The following is a 26,453-nucleotide window of genomic DNA, read 5'->3' as shown; positions in this document are numbered from 1 at the left end:
CCAGGCGGCGCCGTGAAAAAACCCGCAAACACGAAGCACATCTATCGTTGAGACGGATCGTGCATGTCACGGTCCAAGTGCACGTGTAAAACCAGCGACAGAAAGAGATACACATGCACACGGGCGTCGTCCCAACACAACGTACTGAACGTACACCAATACATATATAGATAGATAGATATTCATATATATATACATATATATATATATATATATATATTCAGTATATATTATATATGTGTATATAGATTATATATTCATACATATATATATATATATATATATATTTATACAAACGAATAGCCCTATATATTCTATTGCTCTGGAGGCGTCGTTTGGGCTACCGCGCTCGTGGTGGGCCGTCGTTTGCCGTTCACTACGCGCAAGGAAGGCCTTCTGTGCTCCGTGGATCCCCACTCTCTGGTGTGTCTGTACACCCTGGCGACCCCTCTGTAGAAACTAGTCTATAACGAGTTCGAAATCGCTGGTATCTTCCACTGAGTCTTCGTCTCCGCTGGAAATGACGTAGTTCGCGTGTTTCTCGTTCCGTCCACCTGTCGGTCCTGGCAAGAGTCTGCGTTTGGCGGGTTTGCTGTCGGTGCTCGAGTCGAGTTCTTCAGCCCGCTTTCTTCCCTCTCGCTTGTTCTCGCGTTTGCCGCGATTCTCGGCGCCTGCGCGCTGAAGGAACCGGGCCAGGCCGGTCTGGCGGCCGCCGTCGCGTTCTTCCTCTCGAGTGTTTGGCGGCAGCGAACCCCGCCGACCTCCTCCGCCTGTCCTCTCCGCCGCCGTCGAGGCCTGTGGGCGAGGCGGTGTCTCTTCCTCTTTCGCGATGCCTTCGAGGTATGTTTCGAACGAAAGCGAAGAGGCGTTCGCGGCAGCCGAGGCAGCAAACGAAGAGACAGACGGGTGGGAGTTGATTGCGAGTTGCTGCTGCTCGCCGTCCAGTGTGCACGTCATCAGGCGCCACTTGCGCTGGAGAATGCGAAACACTGTCTCGTCCAGTGTACCCTGCAAAGCACGAAACCCCCGAGGCGACACGGACAATTACATACACCCACATATCGATATGCCGTTCGACATGTACATGCATATATATACATAGATACATAGATATATATATATATATATATATATATATACATATATATATATATATATATATATATATGCGTTTAGGTCGATGTATGGAGTTTGCAGTTTGAGCACGGAGCGTGGTCGGTGCCTGTTGCGCGTTCAGTTTCTCGTTCTCTACCTCGGCAATGAGGTAGTGGATTTGGATTGACGAGAACTCAGTTCCGATGCGATGGGAGCGATCTTCAGCCTGGATCATCTGGCCGGGTACCCAGTACAGCTCTGCGAAGATCACCGTTCCCTGCGTGGACAAGAGACAGAACCCGTCCGTCAGGCGCGCGAAAGGTACTTGTCAGGGCGCACGCCCTCGGAAACACGGAGGGTCGTGCACACAAAGGCGAGCATGGGGTCGGCACCTACCCCGCGCAACGAAATCTGGCCAGAAAGCCCTCGGGGGGAACCGCACATGTCCACACGCATGCAAAGACCACTGAGCGCGGCGCACGAAAGTGAGCACAGGAACACCCCCGATTCGCTCTCTAACCCCCCGGCAGGCAAGTCGGAGAAATCCCGCAGAAAGGGCTGTCGCCTGTGAGGCGCCAAAAGGGGACCGTGAAGCGAAAACGGCAGTCTCCGTCCCCTGATGCTCGACAGCCAGGCAGTGCCGAACCTAACAGGAAGTAGCTGAGGTAAAAATACACGGTTTTGAACTGTGCATATGGAGTGTTGAGGCACGATCGCAACAAGGCGCTGAGATGACGCAGTGCGCCGGCGCCGTCAGCCGCTCGCAGTCAAAAACGCTTCTGTGTGTCGCGATTCTTCGTGCTTTTGACGCACGTCCACGCTGTGCTTGGAGCGTTTCGCTCGACGGCAGAAGCCACTGGCTGTTTTTGTGGCATGCAGTTTCGTGTTTGTTTTGGGAAAGGATGCGGCGTCTGCTGCTGTCGTGCTCGACCTGTCCCTTTGTCTTGGCCACTTCTTCCCTTTACAAACACGCCCTTTTCGTTTTTCGCCGCATGGCACAACTCGTTCCGCTTTTTTTCAGAGGCTCGTCGACCTACTGCCGCAGTCAGATTGAGGCCGTGGCCGCATGCCGTGATGGAGAGAAGGGCAACCTGAAGACAGGGGGTTTTTGTGAGTGCGTTCACATCGAGATAGAAGGACAGTCCCTTCACCGCCCTCGAGAAAGGGCGGCCTGTCTCCCTTCCGAGGAATGTGTCTGTAGACGAAATTCCGTCTCGGTCGCTTTCTCTCTCTCCCTCTAAAGAGCTCTCTGTCACGGAAACGCCTCTTCGTCAGAACGCTGCATAGCTGCACGAATGCCCCCCCCCCCCCCTGATCCATTCGTCTCTCTGGACACACATATATATATGAAGGGAAATCGGCGCCAGCCCCCATCCCCCCGTCCAATTCTCTTTCAAACACCAAGTGTGACGCAGACCCGCTGGTGCCCCTGACGATCGCCGGCAGCTCGGCGTTTGCGTTTCGCGTTCCGTCTCTTGCCTGGCAACGTGGCGAGGTCTGAAAGTCTTTCACGAGACGTTCGCGTTTGTCTTGCGGAGTTCGGCCGTCGATTCGCACAGACTGTTTCTTCTCTGTCTGCTGAAGATACTCCTCGATGTAGTCGAGCACGGCGCGATGGTGGGCAAAGACGATGACTTTCATGTCGCCTCCGCTCTTGAAAAGATACGACAAGAACTCGCACACCCCCGCGCGCTTCGCGAGGCCGGTCAGCGTAAAAAGCTCCACCACCAGAGGAGACGAAGACGCGGAGACCCGCTGAGAACACGTCGGCACGCAGGGCCGACAGCCACAGTGACAATTCCCGGCGAGCGGCGATGAAATGAAAGCCAGACGAACGCCGAGGCAGCACCGCACCCACGGGAGACAGAAAACCGCGGCCTACCCGATAGGAGCGAACGAGGAGGCAAAAAGAGAGGACGCGAGGGAAAGAGAGAAAAGGAAAACGCGCATGTGCCTTGTAGAGGAATTCGCATGTACTCACGGTGGTGTGTGTATTCGGTAGCCGATGGTCTTTCACACGTCCCTTCACCTCATGATTTTTCCATTGCTAACCCGAGTTCCATTGCCACGTGCTGCCACGAGGACAGTAACGTCTCTACCGGTACCGAAAACGACTCTCGCAAAAACGCACCTCTCCTTCGTCCTACAGAGACGGACGCACCTACACACACTCATGTTCAGATCAATCACCGTCTGAATACATATGTGTCCCAAGAACAGATTTCTACCTAGACACCCAAGTGTGTGAACGCGCAGCACATCTATATACACAGATACATAGATGCATGTAAACATATATATATATATATATATATAGGGTTGGTTAAGCCGACATTTTCATACTTGGTCAGTATTTTCTGGATTTGGATCGGGGCCACTCATCGCGCTGTCCCCGCCCAGGAAAGCTTCGGGCCTCCCCTCGGCCTCAAGCTCCGCCATCTTCTCACGAATTTCTTTCAGTTCCTTCGCCGGAATCTCAATCGGCACTCGCGACCTACAAAAAACAATGTGTGGTCCTTTCTAGTCGCTGTCCTTGCCGAATTCTAACCAAGTCGCCACATGTACACATACATATATATATATATATATATATATATATTCGCGTGGATAGATGTATAACGAGAGGCAGGTTACGGGCATGCATAGAGATATAAGTACAGAGCAAGGTAGCGACAGCTAGAGAAGAAACAGATTACAAATAGAGATCCCAGGACGGAGATAGAAAGAAATATATATATATATATATATATTGATTGTTCATGCATGGATACTGTATGGAAAGCGTGCTGCCCTCGGGTATTATATTCGGCCTCCATGGCATGCAACGAAAACAGAAGAGGCTTTGCTTTTTTCCCGAACAACGCCCGTGCATGCACGTATATATATATATATATATATATATATATATATATATATATATTGCCTCCGAGGTACTAATACCCTATAACTAAGTGAGTATACATATATACATATATATATATATATATACGCTTGGGGACAGGAAGAGAAACGGGAAACGAGGTTGTGTGGAACAAAGAATGCGTGAGTACCTGATTTTCCGAGGCAGCTCGGAGTGGACTTGCTCCTTCAGTCGTCTTATCATGATTGTATGCTTGAGGAGAAGATGAAGTTCTTCTGGGTGTTGATGACCCTCGTACTCAAAGTGGCGTGTGAAAGGATTCCAAACTTGGACGCTGTAACGGTCCGCAAACTCGCGATATGTGCACAGATCCGGAAGCTGAAAAGCACAGAGAAACAGAAACACGTATAAATTTATATATATATATATATATATATATTCATACCTATTTATGTGTAAATATGTGTATGTATGTTTTGTGAGGTGTACCTGTTTGCTGATATTTTTGTGGAAATGTTCCCAGGGCTTACAGTAGGGGTGTGCATGCACGCCGCCAAACCAGAAGGAAGGTTAAGGTGAAAGGGCGAAAGACGGAAGAGACGGAAAAAGAACCGAGAAGGGGAAAGGAGAGAAAGACAGTGCGGCCGGCAGCCAGCGAAGAGCGCTCGAGGGACAGATGGCCAGTAGGTGACGAAGGCGTGAACGCAGAGGAGAAAGGAGAACTTCAAGATGAGCGGACGCAGGGTGAAGAACACTAGAGGCAGAACACGAGAGGCGCGCGGAAGCGAGAGGAAGGCGGCAAAAGCATAGCATCTTTTTCGAGAGGCGAACTTACCAAAGCGTCGAATTGTTGAAACAACTCCACTGGTCGGTTGAGTGCCGGAGTACCGGAGAGGAGAATCGCCCGTTTCGCACTTCGCAGGAGAGGACAGATCTGACGAGAAAAAGGAGAGTCGAAACAGAATTGAAGTCGAGAGACGAGGGACGCGACGGAAAAGGACAGAGATACATTAACGGAAAAAACACTCAAGAACCTCACAGGCGAAAGAGCAAAATGACGAGGGCAAACAAGACGTAGAGCACACGTAGATTGGCGAGGCAATCTAGAGCGACAGCACGAAGCCCAGGAAAGTCGAAACGTTCGAACGCAGCAGACCGCGAAAGGGCGAGCGAGCCGACAGCACAGGAATGGGAAGAGAGACGCCACGAGGAAGGGACAGGGAACGGTCTACCGATTGAAACCCCGAGAGGAAAAAGCGAGAACGCACGCGGCTTCAACGAGGTACCTAAGAGGCCGCCCACGACCCCCCAAAAGGACGCAAAAAACGCAGAGCCAGAGTCGGGTCACTCGTCCATTTAGCAGCAATCCCTCAGCCTCACTGCTTGAGTCCGTTTCGCCTGGTAATTCTTCAGGTAGTGAGACTCGTCGCAGATGACCACCTGGAGACAAAGCGAGAGAGGCCGACTGAGAAAAAGCGAAGTGGAGAGAGCGCAAATCTCCTCGAAAGCACGTTGCGAAAAAAAGCGGAAACACGAGATCAACCAGGACAGAGAAAGACAAGGCCGCCGCGCCTCGCTGCCGAAGGCAGAGGGCGTGCGCTCGCTGGCCAGGAGCCGAGACGGAGGCTCGAGAGTCGGAAGAAGAGACGCACGGCAGACGAGAAAGAGTCAGAAAAAGGAACTCGTCTGAAGAAAACGAAAGAAGCACAACAGACACCCGCGAGAACAGCGAACGAAGGCGGGACGCGAAGAACGTGCATGGAGCGGCGAACGCGTGAGACGCCGGCGAGTTCACGCGCTGGCTTCAGCAAGCATTTCCAGATTCTCTCTGCTTGGCGAGACAGTCACACGACGCAGACGAGCAGCCGACAACAAGCGAGGGCGGCGAGCCTCCGCGTCGCCCGCATGTCCGAAGAAATCAGAAAAAGACGCGAACGCTGTCACACGCTGAAGGATCTTGCCTGGTACGGCGCCATGAATTTCTTCTGCTTCGTGATGAGGTCATACGAAATAATAACCATCTTGGTCCTCCCCGGAATCTCGGCCCTGCCTGATTTGACTAGGCAAATCTGATAACAAAGTCGGTGTCAACACATCATTTCCACACTCACGCACGCATACACATGTATCCACACAGAAATGCAACACGACCAATGTTTTTAGATATAATATGTTGCTGCAGATATATATATATATATATATATATATTTGTATGTGGATTTCCAGACGCATTTATGATGTAAAGCAATGTGGAGTTCTGGAGTTCTTCGTGCTCGCTCTCTCCGCTGCTCTTCTGGTCTTTGAACGCAAAATCATGAACCGCCATCCGGTGCCAGTGAATCTCGCTCTCTTTCTTCGTGCGCATGTCCCTCCAGTCGGATCCGGAGAGCCCGTGGTCCTTCGCAAACCGCCCCCAAGCTTGAAAAAAGTAGGCGCCTGCACACATATTTACTTTGTACATGCAAGTAGTCGATAAAAAAGATGTATTCAATCTTATGTAGGCGAAAAGGCACAGCTTTACGGGCGGGGCGGGGTCTCACCTCGTCCAGGACGAGAAGCTCTGACAACCACCGGAGAGCCTGATCTCGCCATTGGAAGCGGCTGGGCGGCGCAGGCAAGGAACGCAAAAAAGAGAAAACGTCCGATAAAGAGTAGCAGACACGCCTCCGCGTGCGCACCTTGAGATGCATGCAAGCCTGTGCATGTATAAGCATCGAAATCGGCGCATGCACGTATATCCAAAGCCTGGCGCGTCTCTCGCACGGGGCGCGCATGCAGCGTGAGGGGAACCCTGAGTTCGCTACGCACAGATTCGAAGAACGCCTCTTGCATGCAGATGTCATTTCGCACATCCGCGATTGTGAAGGTCACGTCTCGCTCTCTCCTCTCTGCTTGCCACTCGACGGGAAAGCAAGAGATGCGTCCCATCTGCGAAACGAGCCGACACGAGTTACCAGAGAGACGAGAAAAAGGCTTCGACGCGACGCCTTCAGACGCAAGATGCCTGCGGAGAAGAGACAGGAGGCATGCAATGGGGAGGCTCTGCGCAGGAGAAACATACGACCTACATCGACGACGGACAGATGACGAGGAAAGGCCATTCGTTGTGGTAGAAGGCTGCGATGGCGAGGGCCTGCGAGCAAAGGCAGAGAGGAACCGGCAAGGGGAAGCGCGAGAACGGAATATAGGCCGACGCTAAAGAAAGCGATCCACGCCCCGCGGAGGTTCAACAAGGACGTGAGTTTGAGACAAGGCGGCGCCGTCACACGCAGTCGCGTCAGTCCTCAGAAAGCGCCGACAGCGGCAGCCGTTTCTATCAGTGGAGCGTGAAGTTTGTGGAAAACGGCATTCGGCTTCTCAAAAAGTACAACTGTTTCGAGGCCCACACACAATGCACACACGCCCATGGACGGGAAGGCACGGACGACCACACAGAGAGCAGCAAAGCGCAGACCGCGGGGAAACGAGGGAAAAGTTAAAACAAAAGAGAGGTCTTCTGCTAGAAACGCCGCGCGAGGATAGGGTGTACAGACACACCGCAGTCCAAGGGACGAGAGAAAAAAGCAAAGGAAGGAGAGAGACCGTTGAGTCTTTCGCCACGTGGAAGCAGTCGCTACACGCAAGGTCGCCGAAACAGAGCTTCGATGCAAAAAACCTGAAATCCCAGGACAGATCTGAGAAATCTAGAAGAACACGCCTTAACAAATCCACAGAGGAGATGCAGCTGACAGTCCCCCAGAGGCGAAGCTTTACCTGGAGAGTCTTGCCAAGACCCATCTCGTCTCCAACTAGCACGCGGCCGTTCCGTTGAAGCCCAAATCGATATCCTTCGAGCTGTAAAAAAGCGCGGACAGGTGAGACGAAGAGCAAGAAAACTCAAAATGGGAAGGCACACGGGGGGAAGAAGGCGTTTCCAGGACATCCCCCAGAGAAGGCAACGCAGACACGCAGGCAAAACACAGATCCAAAAGAGCGAGACATGGAGAGCAAGAACGCGGCAACAAACGAACGAGCCCTGGCCCATCAGACAGCTCCCACAACCCGCTCCAAACGTCAGGCGGAAAGCAAAAAAGCAGTGGGAGAGAGAAACGGAGGGGAAGGCGGTGACAGCGCAGGAGCACGTGTGCACGGCCATGCGAACGAAGAACGGCAAGCACCACGGAGCGGCAGATCTGAAAGAGGACGAGGGCGAAAAAGATTGGGGAAACGGCGCGCCAGGAGCAGTGCAACGGGCGATGAAGACTCGTGTTTTCGTCTTCTGCGTCTCAGCTGCAATGCCATCGGGATGCCGCGAGGAAGCACAAAACAACGCTTGACACGGTGGAAAAAACGTCCACTGCACTGTGCGTATCGCCGTTTCCTAATCGTGTCTGTTTCGATGTCTTCTCCACAGTACCTGGAAAGGCTTTAGCTCTTTGATCAGCGCCGTCTCGTTCTCCATTTCTTCCTTCTCGGTTTCCCTCTTTGCCTCTCTCTTTTCCTCGTGCTCTCTCGCCGGGTTCTCGTTGTGCCCCGATCCCCCGTCTGTCGTCACAGCTCCAGCAGCGAGCGAAGACGGAAGAGCCTCGATTCTTCGTCGCGTCGAAGGAGACGTTTGGTTGAGAAGAATTAAGGCCGTCTTCCGAGGTAGACGTTGCGGCGACGCAAAGCCCATGAAGGCGCGAAATGCGCGCAGAACAAAGGCGGGGAGCGGAAACAAATCCGTGAAGATGAACCGCTGCAGAACCGCAATCCGCAAAAGCGACGTGCCAAGTCCAAAGAAACACCGAAGAAAAGGACCAAAACCAACGAGCCCCGCACAGAAAGAAAATGAGAAACAACGACAAAAACACGCGACCTCGCGACACCCCATTCGAGCCTTCGTCCTCGCATTTGGGGATTCTTGTGGCCGCTGTCACTCGGGAGCTGTCTTCCTCATCACATATCACCCTGCTGGGGCTCGCGCCAAATATGTGGATATGAATTTTACCTACAAATGCAGCTTCCACAAAGGCGCGTCTGGAGATACATTTTGTTCTAGATGTTCAGAAGACGTCTACGACCTCACAACGGCAGCGTACGCCACTCGGATCCGTGCGCCTGGATGTGCACGTCGCGAAGGTTACTCCGCGCGTTTCCCGAAGGTGCTCATGCATTGGCGTGCAGGATAGACTTGTCGGCATTTGTGTTCGACCCCAAGAGAGTCAAGGCCGCGCGCGTCGTGTGCCTCTCCCTCCAGGCAGAAGGAAGGCGCAGACCTTACCTCGTTGAGGCTTCTGAGGACGAGGTCGTACTTCTCTGCAGGAAAGGCGAGCGCATGGGTGTCTCGGCCTCCCACTCCCATAGGGTTCAGCGGCCCAAGCTCCTAAGAAAAGTAAAAGAGAGCGCGTGTATCGTGCAGCGAAAGCACTGAACGCTCGAGCGCATGTGCACAGCTGGAGCTCTGTCAGCGTATGTTCACGCTTCTTCACGAACCCATCATGCGCCCAAGAATACTCCGCTCAGTAACTACGTCGGGTTCATATCCTTGCACCCGAGAGAAAAGCAGACGCAGTTTGATGTATAGAGAGAGTTTCGCCTGTATATACATATGTGTAGGGATATAAATGTAAACGAAAAATGCATACATATAAGGATATATATATCTATATGTATATATATACATATATGGATGGGTATGTATGCTTCTCTGTGCTTTGAATCTGTGTTCTGAGAAAGGCGAAGGATATCGCGAGACAGTTCACTGCAACGCTTCAATCACCATGGAGATGGCCAGAGCCGCTGCGCATATTTTCGTCGCATGTGAAGGCGTCTCTTGCTGTCGCGTCATGCGGAGACGCGGAAAGTCGCGACTTCGCCTTTCTCTGTCACTCCGAGAACGGCGCTTCTCTCACCTTGAGGAACAGCCAGAGCTCCCGCGGAAGATGCGTGACCCAGCCTCCACCTGCAGCTTTGCTGCAGGTGGAGGCTCCCTTTCCTCGGCCCCGATTTCCAGACACGTTTTTCTGAGCGACGATGCGAAAGGCGTCTGGAGCACACAGCTGGAAGGCGACAGAGACATCCACAGTCACTCGCGGCACAGGCGCGGAGGCAGACCCGGGAGGTGGCCGTAACGAGGCAGGAAGATCTGAAGACGGAAGAGAGGAAGCACACGAAGACGCGGCAGAAGACGGGAGAGCGGTCGGAGACGGTGCGGGAGAGCTCAAGGGTTGGCGGGGAGTCTGGTCATTGAGCGAAGGTGGACGGTTGCGGTCTGTGACGGAGCCCGGGCGGTTGTAAGCAAACGAATCGAACAGGTCTAGGTTCACCAAGGGGGCTGGCGGACACGAGACGGCGGCGGAGGCACCAAGCAGAGTTGAGGGGTTCTGAGGCCGACTCAAACTGCCGCCGGAAGTGGAAGGCCGAGGCGTCGATGCGGGAGAGGACGAGGACGACAACGACGCGGAAGACAACGAAGAAGCGAAAGACAAGGAAGAAGCGAAAGACACCGAAGAGGAAGAGGAGGGCGAAGACGCAGGGCGTGGAGTCGGTGCGAGTCCTAGGAGTTCATCCCAGTCGTCCGTGTCAGCAGGCGTACGGCTACTTGCATCTCCACACGTCCTGTGTCCATCAGGCGTGGCTGGGACTCTGTTAGAAGACGATGCGGAACAAGAAGGTGAAGAAAGTGCAGAATCCGAAGAATGAGAATAAGAGCAGACAGCAGACGCAGGTGGGGAAGATGCAGAAACAGACAGGGGAAGTGCAGCAGCTGTTGTGTTTAACTCGTTTCTGTAGTGAGAGCTCGATGCTTGGCCGGCCTTCGGCTCACCAGGCGGCGCCCGAGGCAACGAAGAGAGAAGCTGGCTTCTGCCTTCATCTTTCGCAGAGCCGCGGGAATGTTCTGCTTGACCAACTGCCCCGCTGCGTCTCTTTAGAAACTCTACAAAAAGGAGGAGCGAACCGGTGGGGTTCGGCGTGGACAAGGCCCAAGAGCAATAACTACCGTCTTCCTTCGCAACTGTCGAGAACGATTTCCCTGCGTGCTTCCCAAATGTGAACACGGAGTCCCCTCCTGCTTTGCCAGGCCTCGACGAGGTCGAAGCTGAAGCGGAGGACGGGAGGGAAGGATTGAGGCTCTCCAGTTGCCTCCTAGGGCGATTGTGCGAGGCGTAGAAACTCCCAGGGGCGATGGGAGCGATGCCAGAAGACGCAGGTGAGACACAAGACGAAACTGAAGCGGCAGAGCAAGAAGAGGAAGAAGAAGAAGGGGAACAAGAGGAGAGGAGAGAGGACGTAGAGCTGGACATGGGGGAAGACGTGTGGATGCAGGAAGCAAAGATGAAGCGGTCACTGGGAACGAAGGCGACCAGCAAACTGGGTTCCCGTACTTCTCAAGAAGAAAGCAGAAATCAAAAAACAGGAAAAGGGCAGTTTTCTGTGTTTGCCGCGACGTGGGAGAGAGAGAATGAAGAGTCGAGGGGACAGACTCCGACAGAAGACCGCGGGGCCAAATGTGCACAGAAATTGCTCCTTCGAAAAATTTGTGGATATATATGCATGGATGATACGTTTTCAGAGAGAAGGGCCGAGTGAGAAGAGAAGACTCACCAGCGACAAGCGCAAGCCACTTGGAAAGTTTAGAGGGGATTCAGTGGCCCCCTCCCTCTGCTCTCTCTCTCTCTGCATTTTGTAAAGTCTCAGGGATGCCCATAACAGAGAAGCAGCGGAATTCGGGGAACCGAAAGAAGCTTACGGAAGAATTGTGTCCTCTGGTCACCCTCCGTCGACTTGTAGGCTTGGTGGCGGTGGCTGGTTACCAGTCCAAAGTACAATTGGGAGAAGCTGGAGTCCTAAGGCTTAGAACGCGTCGATCTCTCCCTCTCTCGGCGGTTTCTAGCCAGAAAATCTCTGCTAACACCGATGGCTTGGCAAAGATACTGAGATGTGCAGAAGGAAAAAGATTTAATCACCTTGTGTGTGGCTTTTTCTTTTCTTTTTCGGGAAGGCCAACGTCTTGGCGGCGGAAGCTCACCATGAGAGGAGACAAGCGAAACGCATGCCTCGTCTCGTTGCACTACGCTCGAAAACATCAGACGCTCACTGTACAAAAGCGGCAATGAGAAGCATGTTTGGTCTGTTCACGATGGCGTTCGTGTTCTAACAACTCCACAGGTCGTGAAAGCGAGAAAATCCGCTGTCGTTTTCGCTTGCATGCCCCCCTCGCATCGCTGCAGAATGCATGCGGACAGCAGATTGTGTGCTGAATCGTCAATATACTTTTTGCCGTTTTCCCCTCGAATATCGAATGAGAAAGGAAACAGTCATGGTGTTTCCTCGATGGAGTGTGTGGGGGGGCACGTCTGCGGTTAAGTCTGTTCCCCAGGTACTCTGTTTTTCGTCGTCGGTGGCTGTGTACGAAGACACACAGGCAACAGAGAGGCGGAGGTCGGACCCAGGAGTCAGAGGCGGGACGATGTTCGGCCGCATATTTTCCGACGAACCCAATGGGTACAGAGAGAGAAAAAGCGAAGAAATCCGAATCTCTCGCTGGAGACACTGGGCATGGTTGCTCGTTTGTGTTCAGAAAGCGTTCTGTAGATGATTAGTGCAACTTATTTTGGGTTGCGGAGACGGGTTCCGCACTGTGCGCGCTGGAACGAGACCGGCATATGCGAGCTGCGACGTCAATCGTTGGCGAATAAAAAGAAAGACAGACACACCAAGTGAAGTCTCGTTCCTCCATGCACAGTAAAGGGTCTGGTTGAAAGGAAGGAAGTATTCGACCAGCAGTCACATAGTTTGCTCTTAAAGGCACTTCTTTGGATCTTCAAAATTTCTTGTCCTGAAGCCGAAACAGCTGGGTGTCACCCCCCCCCCCCCCCTCCGAAGATTTCTCTCGCAATATCCCTGTGGTAGACGAACGGAAACCCAGTATTACTATAGGCATATGGATCCGTGTGTGCATTTGTTTATCTGGTGTGTGCTTTTATCCAACGGCCATGTTCCTTAAGTGTACGCTGCTGGCACCTCGAAGCATAGGGAAGCAATTCCCGGAGAGAGGTTCGGCGTTACCTGGACGGTGGTTGTGGAAGCAGTTGTGTTGAATCCGTCTTTGTTAGCTCGTGCTCGGTTCATTCTCAGATGTCACTGAATTGAAAACGGTAGGCGCAACCCAAAAAAGTCGTTCAAAAATACCGGTATTCACTGGAATACCATCTAGCGACGGTGTGCGAACCTAACGCTGTTCGCGCCTTCTACCGAGTGCACACCCTCGAGGATATTTCTCTGCTGTGGTGTGTATAGGATGCACATGAAATGTGTTCATCTATCTGCTACTGAGAGGCCTACGAAATTCATTGTAAGGGGCAAAGCAAGCATTTTTCTGTTTGGTTTTTCCGGGCCTTTACCCAGGAAGTCGTTTCCTGGCAAGTGACGCCGGTGGCGTGTAGGACACCCACCGACGAGTTAGAGGTACAGCTTCCGAGTCTCAACTGCTGAACTGGTGTAGTCACCTGAGCCTTCCGGGAAAGAAACAACACCGTTGAAGGGAGCCGTGTCACCTGATACGCGCCTTTTAATAATGCCGGCTATTGGATTCGACCAGCGTGAACGGCCCACAGAGACGCAGCGGCCGCCCGTTTCAGTGCGGCGGACGGCCGAACGACTTTGTTGCAAGTCGCGTGCCGGACAGGACGGTCGCTCAAAATAAGCCTGCGGCGACGCGCAGCAACGTCCGTTAATCGCCACAAGCCGTGATGAGAAACGGTCGCGCTCTCTCATTTTCCTGGTCCGAGCAAGGATCGCATTTGTTCTGCCAACCACCTCGGCGTCTCTTTTCGGTTTCCGTTGTGTTCTCGTGGAAGCGAGGGTATCCGTTCGGGAGCACGGCGAAGGGAGACGCAAAAAACCTTCGTACAACCTGGTACAGGACAGTGTAAAGTGGACACACAGTTCCTTTTGGGTTTTTCCATTGGAACACCCTCAGATTATGCTCGGCGGTGTACGGTTTCGGTTCCGGTGACCTTAACCTTCGTGAGGCGTCGCGATTAGCGTGTGCTTGAAAACGGATCTGGAATCGCGCTGGAGGGGTTTATTTTGCCGGCGCAGGTAGCCAGGATATCAGGCATTGCGATTTGTGCTTTCATATGCGACAAACGTGAGGTCTTCCAGTGAGGGTCCTCGAACGCAGTGTCTGTTTCTTATGAAACCGTGGAGAAGCAAACTGGCATTTTTTTGGGTTCGCGTCATTCACCTCGAGAAAACCATAGGCGGTAGGGTGTCCGTCCTGTTGTAGAGGCCTATTGCCGCACCCGTCCATTCTTTCCATCAATGCAGCGAACTAGTGTTTGCCACACGTTACTGCCTCTCGGGCTAACAGCGTTTCTCATTCTGGCTGGTACCAGCGGTGCGGACGCGTTAACTGCGAGCTTGCACACAGGACGCCTGGAATCCGAAACGCCGGATGCTGGCACTCCATCGCTTGCAGATGACGCAGGGCGTGAATCTGAATCAGTGAAGACGCAACAGGAGCCGCAGATTGCGGGTGTGCCCAGTGCCATTGGTGAGTATCATCGCGATCCTGAAGATTCTAATTCCGCGTTTGCCAGTGACTGAGCAACGCCACTTAAGCCAACGGAAATACGCAGTTACAAGTGTATTCATGTACGTATCGAAATTTACGTAACCTGGTACACGTGTATGTTTCTGTACATTTACGCCTCGTCGCGTTTGGTTGCGTAGCCGCAAGCATCCGTAGGACTGGGTCATGTTACCCCCGCAAAAGTAGAGCTAAAAGGTGGTCGCGACTGAAGCTTCTGTCTCGTACAATTAGGGAGACTTCGTATTTTGATGCTCTGTAGCGCTTCGCGCATCGCTCAACATGGCAGGTTACACAGTAGACAGACTCCGAGGCACCGACTCATCGATGCGAAGATACAAACGTGATAGCAGCGGAGAGAAACGTGAATCGACTAAACGGAAGTAGACCAGACTGGACAGTCGTGTTCAGGAATTTCTGTGTGAAACCCAGATACTGACCGCATCGACGAGCAAGCTAAAGAAGCGGAGGCACGCAAGAGGCCCAAGAACTCCAACATGGTGCGGCTTATGGTGACCGACAAAGCGGGCAGCAAACGCTTCAGCAAGGCGAGTCAAGTGATGAGTAGAATCTAAACATTTGATTATGGCGGGGATGCATATATATTTTTGATTTGCATGTCGACTGGCACCATGGTAAATAAATAGGTGGATATATATATAAATAAGCGGTTAGATAGACAGCCGCGTTCGTTGCAGGCTGGACAGGCGCGTAGGTAGCTAGGTAGAATGGAAGTGCATGGTGGAGACGACACATTAATTCGAAAAAGAGAGATGGACATCTGAGGTGGAAGGTCAGTGTAAGTGGTTCCGCGGAACTATAAGTTGTTAGCGGTACAGGTTAATAATAACGTTTAGACGAAGCCGGCGCGGCTCATACATTGTTTACGCATAGATGTCCAGCGAAATAGAGAGGCGCACGGAACGACAAAACACGTGGGGAGACGGGCAACGTCGATGGACGGTTATGTCGATGCGAGAGTAGCTAATTTCGACGCCCGACAGACTGTGTGTTCCCACTCAACGACCGCATCTTCTCGGGGAGCATCAGCGCATTTAGCAGTTTGCTTTTGTTCCATCATGGGCCTGTTGCGCAGACGGTGGAAACATCGGCACTTCATTCCAAAATAGTGGATGAGCTTGGGGGGACCGTTTCGGTCCTGACTGAAACGGGGGTCACACTCATCGATTTGCCCATGACCGTCAGTGACATAGACATGGGCAAACTCATCAGCGAGATTATTGCAGCAGGTAAGATCTTCCGGTCGGCCCAGGCATACGTTTAAGACGTGCATCCTTCAGCTGCAGTGGGGACGTGTATTTTACAAAAAGTGTATCCCTTCATGTTACACGCATTCTAAAATGACCAATCACAGGAGTGAAGCCTAGTGCGTGCGGATGAGTGGATTATTTTGGTGGCAGATACCACCCAGGCAACCTCTGTATATCGCTTATCCCATCTACACCCCGTAACAGGCTCTCCACTTTGCAATCTCCAGTACTGTATAGACGTGTGCGAAGTGTCGCGAACATATGATCTTCTCGACGTGTCCTTTTGAGGTTAACTTGGTTCTTATGCTTTGTTCAGCCGTGACAGAAGCTTTGAAGGCATCCTATTATATTGGGTACAGGCGTCTGACGTGTACGGGCGTTGGGCGTACTGTGGACCCGAAAGAATTACTTGCATATTGTTTTCCATAGTGGCTGCCTCTCCTCTCGTCAAATCGTGCTGCCTGTTGTCTGCTACTCAGGTGGAATCGTTGAGGGTGACTCTGAGGTGAGCATCGCCTAGGTTTGCGACGCTGTTTGATTCTCGAGTCGTCGCTCTGCCTCTCACCGGCAGCAGGACTTCTTCAGAACGTTTTTTTTGTAACGGTTGGTAACAGGCCACAGGAGTGTACCATGCTGTAGCGATGCGATCGGTCGCAGAGTTTATGTTTGCGAAATATGTTGCCGAAGAACGTTTTGACACACAGAAACATGTGATGGCTTCAGCTTTTTTTGATCGGCTGAACCAGCTGTATTGGCTCATGATGGCCATGGTGACATGGTGCATGGCTGAAAATTTTGTTATAGGGTTTTTTTTTTCAGCGTGACAAAAGAGAGCAGTGGATGCCGTTTTGGGGGGCGTTTACCACTAAACTTCGCATCAGTAAAGATTTGCTGCTGGTCCGCGCGGCCATGCATGGCGACGACCGAGGACATACAGAAATCGGTGTGATAGTAAATGCTTTGCCGGAGCAGAACTCATGAGTGTGGCAATACATGGCGGCGAAAAAAAAACGGAAATCCGTGTGACAGTGCTCCGCCGGAGCAGAATTCACGAAGGCGTATGGGCCTAGAATAATCGCATTCACATCCCTGCACAGCATTTGACGGCCGAAGGCGGAAACCGAATGCGGTGTCCACAAAGCTCTAAACACCACTTCTTCAACTGAAAGACAGGCATATACCCGCAATCTAAGAACGTGGTGTGTAGAGCTTGCTGATACGTGGCAACCGAATACAGGGAACACAGGTTGCGGAACACCTGCTGTACAGCCTTTTAAAACCATCGCAAGTTCAACCACCAGCTAAAAAGCACATAGTTTGGACACGTAGGGGAAGAAGGTTAATTGCAGGTACATTTACAGGATTTTTACACGGGGAAGAGCCCCTGGCCTGCGGCTTCCGGTAACCGGTGCCGCGTCGGTTGCTTCTTGATAATTATGGTACGGTATGCTTTTTCTGGCCTTTCTCGGCTTCTTCATAACCAGTCGCGGCAGAGCTCAGCAAAGGCAATTACATACCTTGCGAACCGGGTTTTCCATGGAGATGTACATTCCTGCATCATATCTTGTGTCTCATGGTAGGGCCGTGGTAAACGCAGTCGAATGTCTTCATTGATGGACATATCCGTGGACGGTCATTGAACACCACCACGTCGAGGTGTACTGAGCAAGTAACTTAATCGCCAATAACTTGCGCCCATTACTGAACTGAGTAAACTGTCCGTGGTTCAGTGTCTTTGTTTACCGGATCCAAGTTCTATTGTGAGAGTCCATGGCATGGTCAGCTGGAACCTCAAAGAAGAGAACGGTAACAGAGAGAGCACCGCGGGTGACTGACGACAACCGCCGTCAACTTCTTAGCGCTTGTCCGCCTACGATGCTGGTTCTTGGTCCTGTTCTGCGCTTGGACTTTTTTCATTTCTTGCCTCTTTTTGCCGTTCCTGCATTCGAGTTCTCCTGTCTTGATTTGGTTATTGTAGTTTCCTTCATGGAACCAAATGGCCAACGAGAGCTGTCAATGGTGGTCCGCTGAGACGTGGCTTATTTCACACTGGTGTGACCAAGATCCGACGCAGGGTCCATGTATATCGTTTAGAGATACTTCTACAGTTGAAAGTGAAACGAAATGCTTAACAGCTACAACAACCTCATGGGCGTACCCTGTCTTTGGCAGTGAACACAGAAATTTTGAGCCATTGACAGCGGAGGCCATCGTTGGGGAAGTGCTTGGGAGAGCGATTGCTCTGAGAACACACGCTCTTTGCTCCACATGGTTTGCCGTCCTGTTAGTGGGGAATCACCGCCACAAACCCTCCTGGAATAGAATCTCTTCAAAAGTGGTGTTCCTTCGCCATGCGGGGCGATGGTCTCGGTGCTCGCTGCAGCCCTAGTTGGACCCGGTTGTATACCTGGTGACCATTTTCCGGGATGAATTCCCTGTTTCGACAACCCCCACCTATTTCCATGCTCTCTTCGTCTTTTTGTGCGCGCCTACACCACACCTACCGCACATACTTCAGCAGCACTACAATCATTCGGAGAATAGAGTAGTACACCTCTTTTTGCGGGACAACGAACACACAATCTCTTGGCCGATGGTGTTTGTGGCAGCTGGTGATGTGCTGCGGTCAACAGAACAAGTGCATGCAATTGGTTCTGTGGAGGCCTCGACATTTTCTACTTTCTTTAGCCTCGGCGTGGGCGTGCTTTGTCGCCATGATGGCAAATTGTGTCCGTCGTAAGCCACACTTACCTTCTCTTTGAGTGGAAAATGGCTTTCTGAAGTGGTATGGGCCGTCACACTTTCCGTCGCTTTCCCCTTTTTTAGCTGAGCGGGCTGTTCGGTTGAATCGACAGAACAGACAAGAGAGCCCCGCAGCGCGTAGCCAATCGTCTTTTTGACCCACGACACACTCGTTTCTGCGGTACGACGTTTGCCTCAAAACTGTGCAGATATCTGTGTGCTTTTGACTCGGCCGATCACTTTTGACGCCGCTGCAAACTCCTGGAAAGTGATTCCACACCCTCGTGTTTGTATTCACATCCCGCGAGGGGCGTTGGTCATTGCGCCGGGCCTGCGGCGCCTTTCCTTCCTTTTTTTGGCCCCTTTTTCCTTTTCTGTCCTCTTCGATCGCTACACCGGTGCTGAAAGAGAGCATTTAACGCTTGGCTTCTCTGAGGGAACACACGGCCGCGGTTTCTGTTTCACGCTGCTGTTCACTCCTGTGCACCCGCCTCCTGACTCCGTTGCTCCCTGCCCTCCTTCTCTCACGCGGTTCGTCAGTAAGTTGTACCTCTGTGTGGCAGATACCGGTTCATTCCCGTGCTGTGGACTTGGTATACCGAAGGAAAGGGACCTTTCTGCGCGTCTTCATGTTTATGCATGCGGTTTTCCAAGTCTTCCGAAACGTATTGCTCGGAGAACCGTTCTCGCGGAAGTGGTCGTCGGTCCGATTTTTTTTTCTCGGTTCTCGCGCATAAAGGGATGCTTTTTTTTTACACACTCCCTCTCGCGTCACCGCTTCTATGTCTATAGGTAGGTATGACTATACGCAGGCAACGGGCGGCAGAGTCTAGGTAGGAACTTAAACAATTCTCCGATAGAGCGCGGGAGCCTTTTTGGGGCATGAGCCCGCCACGGAATCCCAGTTCGTCACTTTTAAAGAGGGCATATGCCGTTGAATCGGGGCGCAACTTAGAGGGGTTTTCAAACTTCGATTCCATAAACCGTTCTCTCTTTTCGGCGAAACCTTCACTGTCTTGGCGGGCCGCCGGTCCTCGTGCCCGGTCTTTCGCCATTTACCGTCGATGCAGGAGGGTGGAAGAGAGTACGGGGCCCCGCTCGGGCCCAGAGACCCGCCGACACCCGACCGAATCGCGAACATCGCGCGAGGCCTGGGGAGTGAAGGCGCAGCGAACGGGGAGCGGAGAGGGGAGACCGGAGCAAGTGGGGCTGCACACACCACTTCGTGTGGGCGAGGGGCGGGCGACGCCGCTTTCCGAAGCAACGCGCAAGAGACGCATCTCGACTGGGAGGAATGGCAAGGCGACTGGCCGTTGCCTATGCATGCGGCCGCAGGCAGCGTTGCGGGGCTGATGGAGCACTTGGCGGTGTATCCCATCGACACCATTAAAACTCGAGCCCAGGCTCTGTGCATGGCGCCTCCACATCTTTCTGAAGCGTGCACAGACCAGACGCGGGACGCGCTGAAGAGACAGCCCCGAAGCGCGCCGTGTGCTCGCAACGCGCGTGCTGGAGAAGCTTCGGCGACGGCTGCGCGCGGGTCGTCGTCGGCGCCCCAGCAGATCACCGTGTCGAAGCCGCCATCCGGAGACGGCCTGCGGTCCTTGTGGAGTGGCGGATCCGAAGGCGGAAGACTCGCGGCGGGGCACGCAGCTGAGGCGCGCATGACCCTCCAAATGGCCCACAGTCCCTTACAGGGCTTCTGTCCTCTCCGGCAAATCGCGGTACCTCCCTGTCCCATCTCGCAAGGACCCTACCCTGGGCCCTCGCCCCTGTCGTCTCTCGCATACTCCTCGCCGAAAAAGAACTCGACCCCCGGGGATATGGGGATGCGCCTTCGCTCGTCGTCAAGTTTCGCCAGACCGCCCTCCTTCGACAAGTCGACAGCGGGGTCCAGACTCGGGCCGAGGTCTTCCGGCGAAAAAAGCGGAAAGGCCTTGGCCAGCGGAACGTGGCGCCCAGTAAGCCAGCGAGCCGTACTACCACCTTCCACGGCTCATCTCAACTTCTCCGTGCTGTCTGCAGATTTCAGCCGTGCTCGTGCTCGCCAGAGAAGCTATCCCGGCCGCCTCGCTCAGGCAGTCGCTGAAAGGGAATTCCATGCAGAACGGGGCAGGGCGTCGTGGGGTCATCGACATGGGAGGCTAGCGCTGCCTGCATGCGAAGCCGTGGGCCAACGTCTGGCGCGCGCCGACGCCAGTCGACTGCTGGGTAGACCTCTGGCGTCTGCAGTCGAACGCGTACACTCTGCCTGGCTAGTTCGAAACTTCGCCGGGGGCGCTTCTCGCGTTTCGCGCCCTGAGCGCGTCCCAGTCGTCTCGTCCGCATCTGGACTCGTAGGTTCAAGACTCTCTGGCCACAGTCTTGGCTCGGCCGTCTCGTTAGTCCGCCGCTTGCCTCTCTTCTCTCTGCCTCCCGTCTCCGCTTCGGCCTCTCTCCCGCCGTCGCCTCTGGGCGACGGCGGCCCGGCGACTCGTGGCGGTCTCCCACGAGCTGTCGCGTCTCTGGCAGGCTCTGGGACAGGGGACCTGTGGAGGAGACACGTGGCCACGCTCGTGGGGTTCAGCCCGCCTTCGGGAGAAGGGACGGGTTGTGCGTCGCCTGGACAGACGACAGCTCGCCGAGCGCACGCCACGTTCGCTCCATACACCGAAGAAGAGTTTCGGATTGCGCGAGGAAGATTCTCGGTATTTTCGGCTGCTAAATCTCTTTACGCAGAAGGGGGGATTCCGCGGTTTTACCGCGGAGCCACCGCAGTCGCGTCGGGGTGCATCCCTGCGCATGCGTTTTACTTCCTTTCTTACGAACGAATGAAACAGTTCTTTCTCGAGAGAAAAGACAGACCGCGGTCGTCAACTGCCGAAGCGCCTGGCGCCGTCCCTGTCTCTTCGTCGCCTCCATCCTCTCTCGGAGCGTCTAAAAACCAGGAGAGAAGAGACACCGACCAGGGTTCGGAAGCGTCCGCTACGGAGTTCCATGACGGCACGACACGCGGTCGCTGGGGCCAGGAAGAGGCCGCTCCGGGCTCGGGCTGGCCCGACGGCTGGATCGCTGTGGGGGAAGGCCCTCCAGGACGAGAGGGGGGACCGGTGGGCGCGGAGGGAGCTCAGCTGTCTCCCGTTGAGTCCTTCGTTTGCGGCGGGGTGGCGACGATCACTCACGACGCCATCCTCACGCCGATGGATGTGATTAAGCAGCGGCTGCAGCTTGGCTGTTACAGGTGAGCTCTGAACGCGGCAAAGAGAAGCACGGAAGATAGGTCAGAGTGGGAGAAACGTGACGGCAGGAGAAGACACGAGCAAGGCAACCTAAAGAAAGTGGAGACAGAGCAAGCGAGGAACAGTCGAAAAGGGAGGACACGTAGTGCACGGAGCCGCTGAGGAAACCGAGAGAGTCTCGGGGGTTCTGGGGGGGAGGAGGGGGACAAAAAAAACTCTTTGGAAGGAAATAAGCGCCGGAGGCGATTCCTGTGTAGAGATGTGCGGGGCGAAGACTCGGAAAGGGCAGCTGGGAGGTTTTTACCGGATCGAAAAGTTTTATTGTTTTTTGCCATGAATTCGAGAGCTCTCTCAGTATAGATACCGGTTGATTTCGGCGCAGTTTTCCACTTGGGACAAAAGTGTACAGGGTCTCCGCAGCATTTTTCATCGTTCACCCACGAAAGACGAACTGCGCATAGCAGAACGCCGCGACGTGTGGCGTCTCTCACACGAGCACATCCCTACATTCTGTTCGTTTACTCAGCAGTCGAAATGCTGACCTATATATATATATATATATATATATATATATATATATATATATGTACATATATATATATATATCCTTCCGAGATGGCGGTGTGACAGTGTGCATGTCATCATGTCATATCGAGTGGATAGGAAGCAGGATGCATAGGGTGTGCACTGGATTGTGAGGAGCATGTGCATGAATGCGCTGTCAGCGTCCGTTCCAAAGTGTGTGGGTCTAGATCTACGGATGTGCACGGATTCCTGTTTGTGCATGCAATTCACTGCGCAAGGCCATCTGTAATGCGTCTGCGCGCGCTGATTCCCAAGCAGCGCAGGGGCTGCAACGGGTTTTGTGCTTTGGAATTCGCTGTCGATTCGCGCCGAATGCACATGCGTCTTTCCTTTTCAGGAGTCCCCTCGATTGCCTTCGAACTGTGCTCCAGGACGAAGGAGGGATGGCGCTGTGTCGCAGTCTCCCGGCGACAGTCCTCTTGAACGTTCCGTTCGGCGCGACGCTCGTGTGTGTCAACGAATGGATGAAGCAGACCGTTCTTCCCCCTGATAGTCATACGGATCAAAGGAGCAACCTTCATCTTTATTTCCTCTGTGCAGGTGAGAAGAAATTTAAAGTGTCAGGCCAAAGACTAGACGCACTCCGCAATCAGGAGCCGGGGGAGACGAGACTCGACTGAATTGCAGACAGGGTTTTTCCTTCCCTTTCGTTTCGCAAGAAAGGGTTGCGACGATGCTTCAAAGCCGTCACCTTTGTACATCAGATCCTTTTTCAGGCCATGGTGGTGCTTCGTAGACCTCACACGCTCGAGTGAACACGCCGAGGCACTCTGGGTTTTCTGAAAGCTGCCGCGCAACTGTCCACCGGGACTCCACAGGTGCTTGTGCTCTGCGTGTATGCGAAGTTGTGTAGGCGTCAGTGTGGATTTGTGCATGCGCGAAACATTCAGCCACACCACGATCGAATCAAGGGAAAACACGCATGTGCTGTTTGTGTGTGGTCTTGCGGCGCGACGCAGCTGTCAGTGGAGGCGTTGCGGGTCTGATCTCGAATCCTCTCGACGTCATCAAAACGCGGCTCCAGACTCAAGACTGCTATCGCCAGCAAGTGAGTCCGATTCTTCTCTTTTCTGACTTGGCGTTGCTTGTCTCGTGTGCACCTTTTTTTCTCTGCGTTTGTGCGGGAAGCCGCGCACGCGCATGTCGTCTCGCAGGCTTTGTGGGGGGGGGGGGGGGGTAGTCGAGTCCCTGAAACTGGTGAAGGGCGCGGAGTCGACCGAGCCTCAGCGCCACCAGAATCGAGAGGCCGCTGGGAGACAGAGCAGCTTCGCCATGGTCGCTGAAAACACGATGCTTTGGCGGGAGGCTTTCGAGGAAGAACCGCCTGTGAACGCACATGTCCTTGACAGAGCCCGTGTTTTTTTTGTCGTCTGCCTCTCTCTCGGTGCGTACGCCTTTGAGCAATGACCGGCTCACGCCCAGATCCTGAGCATGTGAAATGGGGAGCGTGTGTCGTATGTCAGAAAGATGAAAACGCGCTTGGGGCAGAGCGTCATCTCTTTGTTCTTCGTCCGCGTGGACCAAGGCGACCAGATGTGCCGATGTTTTCCTCTTTGCATGCGTGCAGCAAGAGGCACTTATCCGGCAAGCGGCGGCGAGGACACGTGGCCTGGAGGGGCCAGGTGGAGTACAACGGGCTCGACCGCCTTGCGCGCGCACCGCGTTCCTTCCGCGGGTCACAAAAAAATATAGTGTAAGCGAAGGAACAGAAATCTGTTGTCATTTCTTGCTGTCCGTGCACATGTGCAAAAGTATATGTGTCTGCATGTGCATATACGGGATGTTTTCACATATGCATGCATGCGTGCATGTCTGTAAGCTGGCCGATATGGAGGGACGAACGTGCAGGTGCCTAGTGTGGGCGCGGCACACGGTGGGCTGCGACAGAGCAGTGACGACCCCGTGTGATCAGAGTCGGAACATGTTCGACTCGGTGATGGTATGCGCGCACTCAGTTCGTCGGTCGCTCTGGAGCGTCCTGTCGATGCGGAAGTCCGATTTCTGTCTTTGTTTTCTCTGCAGTCGCTGCATAGTGCAGTCCGAACGATTTTCCGAGAAGAGGGATTCCGAGGCTTCTGGAAGGTAGGAACTGCGTCCAGCGTATTATATTTGAAAAACCAACATTTGTATACAAGCTGTACGAATATCACGATACTCACTTTGGTAGTCTCCTTCTCTTGCCGGGTTCAATTGGCTCTCAACTGACGCACACACAGCTAGCAGATTGCTGTTTTTCTCTTCCTTTTTTTCGTGCCTAGAATTCCCGACAGCTTCAAAAACGACGCAGACGCTGTCCACAACTCTCCGTCGCCTCACGACTCTTTTTGCACGCTTGCATCAATGAGTGTTTCACCAACATGGACAGGTGCATGCGTGTGCAGTTATCGTCATGTGTCTGCACGCACCAGAACATCCATGTTGATGATAGGCTTCTAAGTGTGTATCCATCTGGTGCTCGACGCGTTTCGCTTCAGCGCACTGGCGTAATACGCACGGATACGAACCATAATGCATGGGGTTCCACATGCTATATATATATATATATATATATATATATATTTACCTGTGCATGAACAAAACTTCATCGTCGTTACCCCTTGAGGGGCCCAGCGGAACCGCAGGCGGTAAACAGAGTTTTCTTTCAGTTGTGGCAACGCTTCGTTCTTTAGGGTACCTCGACGAGGATCGCATTGAGCACTCCAGCTACCGGCATTTGCTGGGGTAAGTCGAACCTCCACTTCACAGATGAGTCGGTCATGTTTCGCTTTCACTGCAAGCGCTAGACACAGGCTTCGGAACGCCGCCCAAACGTTATCCCTCCAACTATCCAGCATCTTCATCCGTATACATACATGTATCAATATTTATACGTGTACATCGGTGGGTACGTCTTTCTACACATAGAGACATAGGTTTGGAAAGCATGTTTGTAGATATGGAAGTGTTATTTTCCGTTAGGACATGAGTGTATATAATTGCACGCATGGAACCAAGAATGCCTTGGGCTGTGGGAGAAGCCGGTCGCGATTGGTTGAGAAAGTGCGTTGCGCGTCAAGTAGATCCGAGTCGCTCCGTCAGTGTTCCGTGCGTTTTGACTCAAGGCGTCTCGCCGCGTTACCCGCGCCGTTTTCGTCCCCGTGTTCAACTGGTTCCGTTTCCGCGTGTGTGCGTTGTCTCTGGGGTCTCTCAGGCACTTACGAGACCGTCAAGTTCCTCTGGAAACGCTTCTGCGTAGCCGAGGGGAATATGTGAACGCGACGAGTGCGCACCGAATTCGTTCGTGTCGGCGGGGGCGGCTGAATGGTCTCTTCCTGTGCATATGCACAAGTCTCTATTCGTAGATGCGTAGGTATACAGAGTATACTTTTATCTTCAGCTGTCCGTAGACACCGTTGAGGTCGTGTTCGCAGCGCGGTGATTTTGTCTGTCAGGTCGTCCTCTGTTTTGTGCGGAGGCCGGAAGGCGATTCAGCGAGAGCTGCTGGGCCTCCACTGGCGATTGCATCTCTTGCATGCGCTCGGTAGATTTTGTCTAAATAGATCGGCGCCGCGTCTCGCAGCGCACACGCTGAGCCCCCGCCAGGTGCGGTGACGTGACAGACTTGCGTAGCCTTGTGTCAGTGGTTGCCTGTTTTGCGGGAAGAGCCAGGGTCACTGTTTTTGTTCACGTGTAACTTCCTTCTTGGCTGCGTCCCGGCCGCTGGTTCGACAAGACCGTTTGAGGTTGCGTTTCTTTCCCCACGGTTGCCGAGAGGCCCCGGGTGAAGTCTCGCTACGAGGCGTGCAGCCGGTTGGGTCGACGCGCGCAGCTTCTCAGGAGCTTCCGCGCTGTCAAAATCGACTCCAGCAACGCGCCTCTTGTCTGTGCGAGTGAGGCAAGAGAGCAGCACGTCTCGTGGGAAGTGTGTGCGAAATGTAAAAGCAAAAACGCAAAACGATTGCGAAGCTGGCGTTTGGTTCCGGATTGAACTGAGAACGTGAAAAGTGTTACTGCCCCGTCGCATGCCTCGCTCGTAGCGACGGGGGGCTGCTGAACTCTGCCGCGGGACTGCACGGAAAACACTCGTCGCGTGCCGGTTCTTGCTGAGAGGAGCTTGCGATTTCGGCGAACCGAGACGACCCATATGT

At 53.4% G+C, this 26,453-nt stretch overlaps 3 protein-coding genes across 3 annotated transcripts; 2 read left to right on the top strand and 1 right to left on the bottom strand.

Moving 5' to 3' along the window:
• Positions 1-459: 459 nt before the first annotated feature.
• On the bottom strand, positions 460-10,790 carry NCLIV_068530 (putative SNF2 family N-terminal domain-containing protein; the record flags this gene model as incomplete). The annotated part of the gene is made up of 16 exons (XM_003886405.1): positions 460-1,008; positions 1,253-1,372; positions 2,133-2,186; positions 2,608-2,850; positions 3,439-3,589; positions 4,146-4,333; positions 4,791-4,889; positions 5,336-5,420; positions 5,963-6,024; positions 6,496-6,556; positions 7,024-7,088; positions 7,709-7,789; positions 8,352-8,672; positions 9,198-9,299; positions 9,829-9,975; positions 10,743-10,790. 16 exons carry the CDS (start codon positions 10,788-10,790, stop codon positions 460-462), a joined length of 2,376 nt encoding a protein of 791 aa, XP_003886454.1.
• A 3,452-nt stretch (positions 10,791-14,242) lies between these two features.
• Positions 14,243-16,301, top strand: NCLIV_068520 (uncharacterized protein; the record flags this gene model as incomplete). The annotated part of the gene is made up of 4 exons (XM_003886404.1): positions 14,243-14,474; positions 14,943-15,058; positions 15,607-15,760; positions 16,261-16,301. 4 exons carry the CDS (start codon positions 14,243-14,245, stop codon positions 16,299-16,301), a joined length of 543 nt encoding a protein of 180 aa, XP_003886453.1.
• Positions 16,302-19,587: 3,286 nt separating this feature from the next.
• On the top strand, positions 19,588-25,578 carry NCLIV_068510 (hypothetical protein; the record flags this gene model as incomplete). Its single annotated transcript, XM_003886403.1, has 7 exons — positions 19,588-21,743; positions 22,664-22,866; positions 23,286-23,374; positions 23,894-24,019; positions 24,349-24,408; positions 24,996-25,047; positions 25,517-25,578. 7 exons carry the CDS (start codon positions 19,588-19,590, stop codon positions 25,576-25,578), a joined length of 2,748 nt encoding a protein of 915 aa, XP_003886452.1.
• Between the last annotated feature and the right edge of the window lie 875 nt (positions 25,579-26,453).

This window comes from Neospora caninum, chromosome XII (assembly GCF_000208865.1).
Source record: "Neospora caninum Liverpool complete genome, chromosome XII".
In the NCBI taxonomy this organism is placed as follows: Eukaryota; Apicomplexa; class Conoidasida; order Eucoccidiorida; family Sarcocystidae; genus Neospora; species Neospora caninum.
This window is presented reverse-complemented; position numbering and strand designations above follow the sequence as displayed.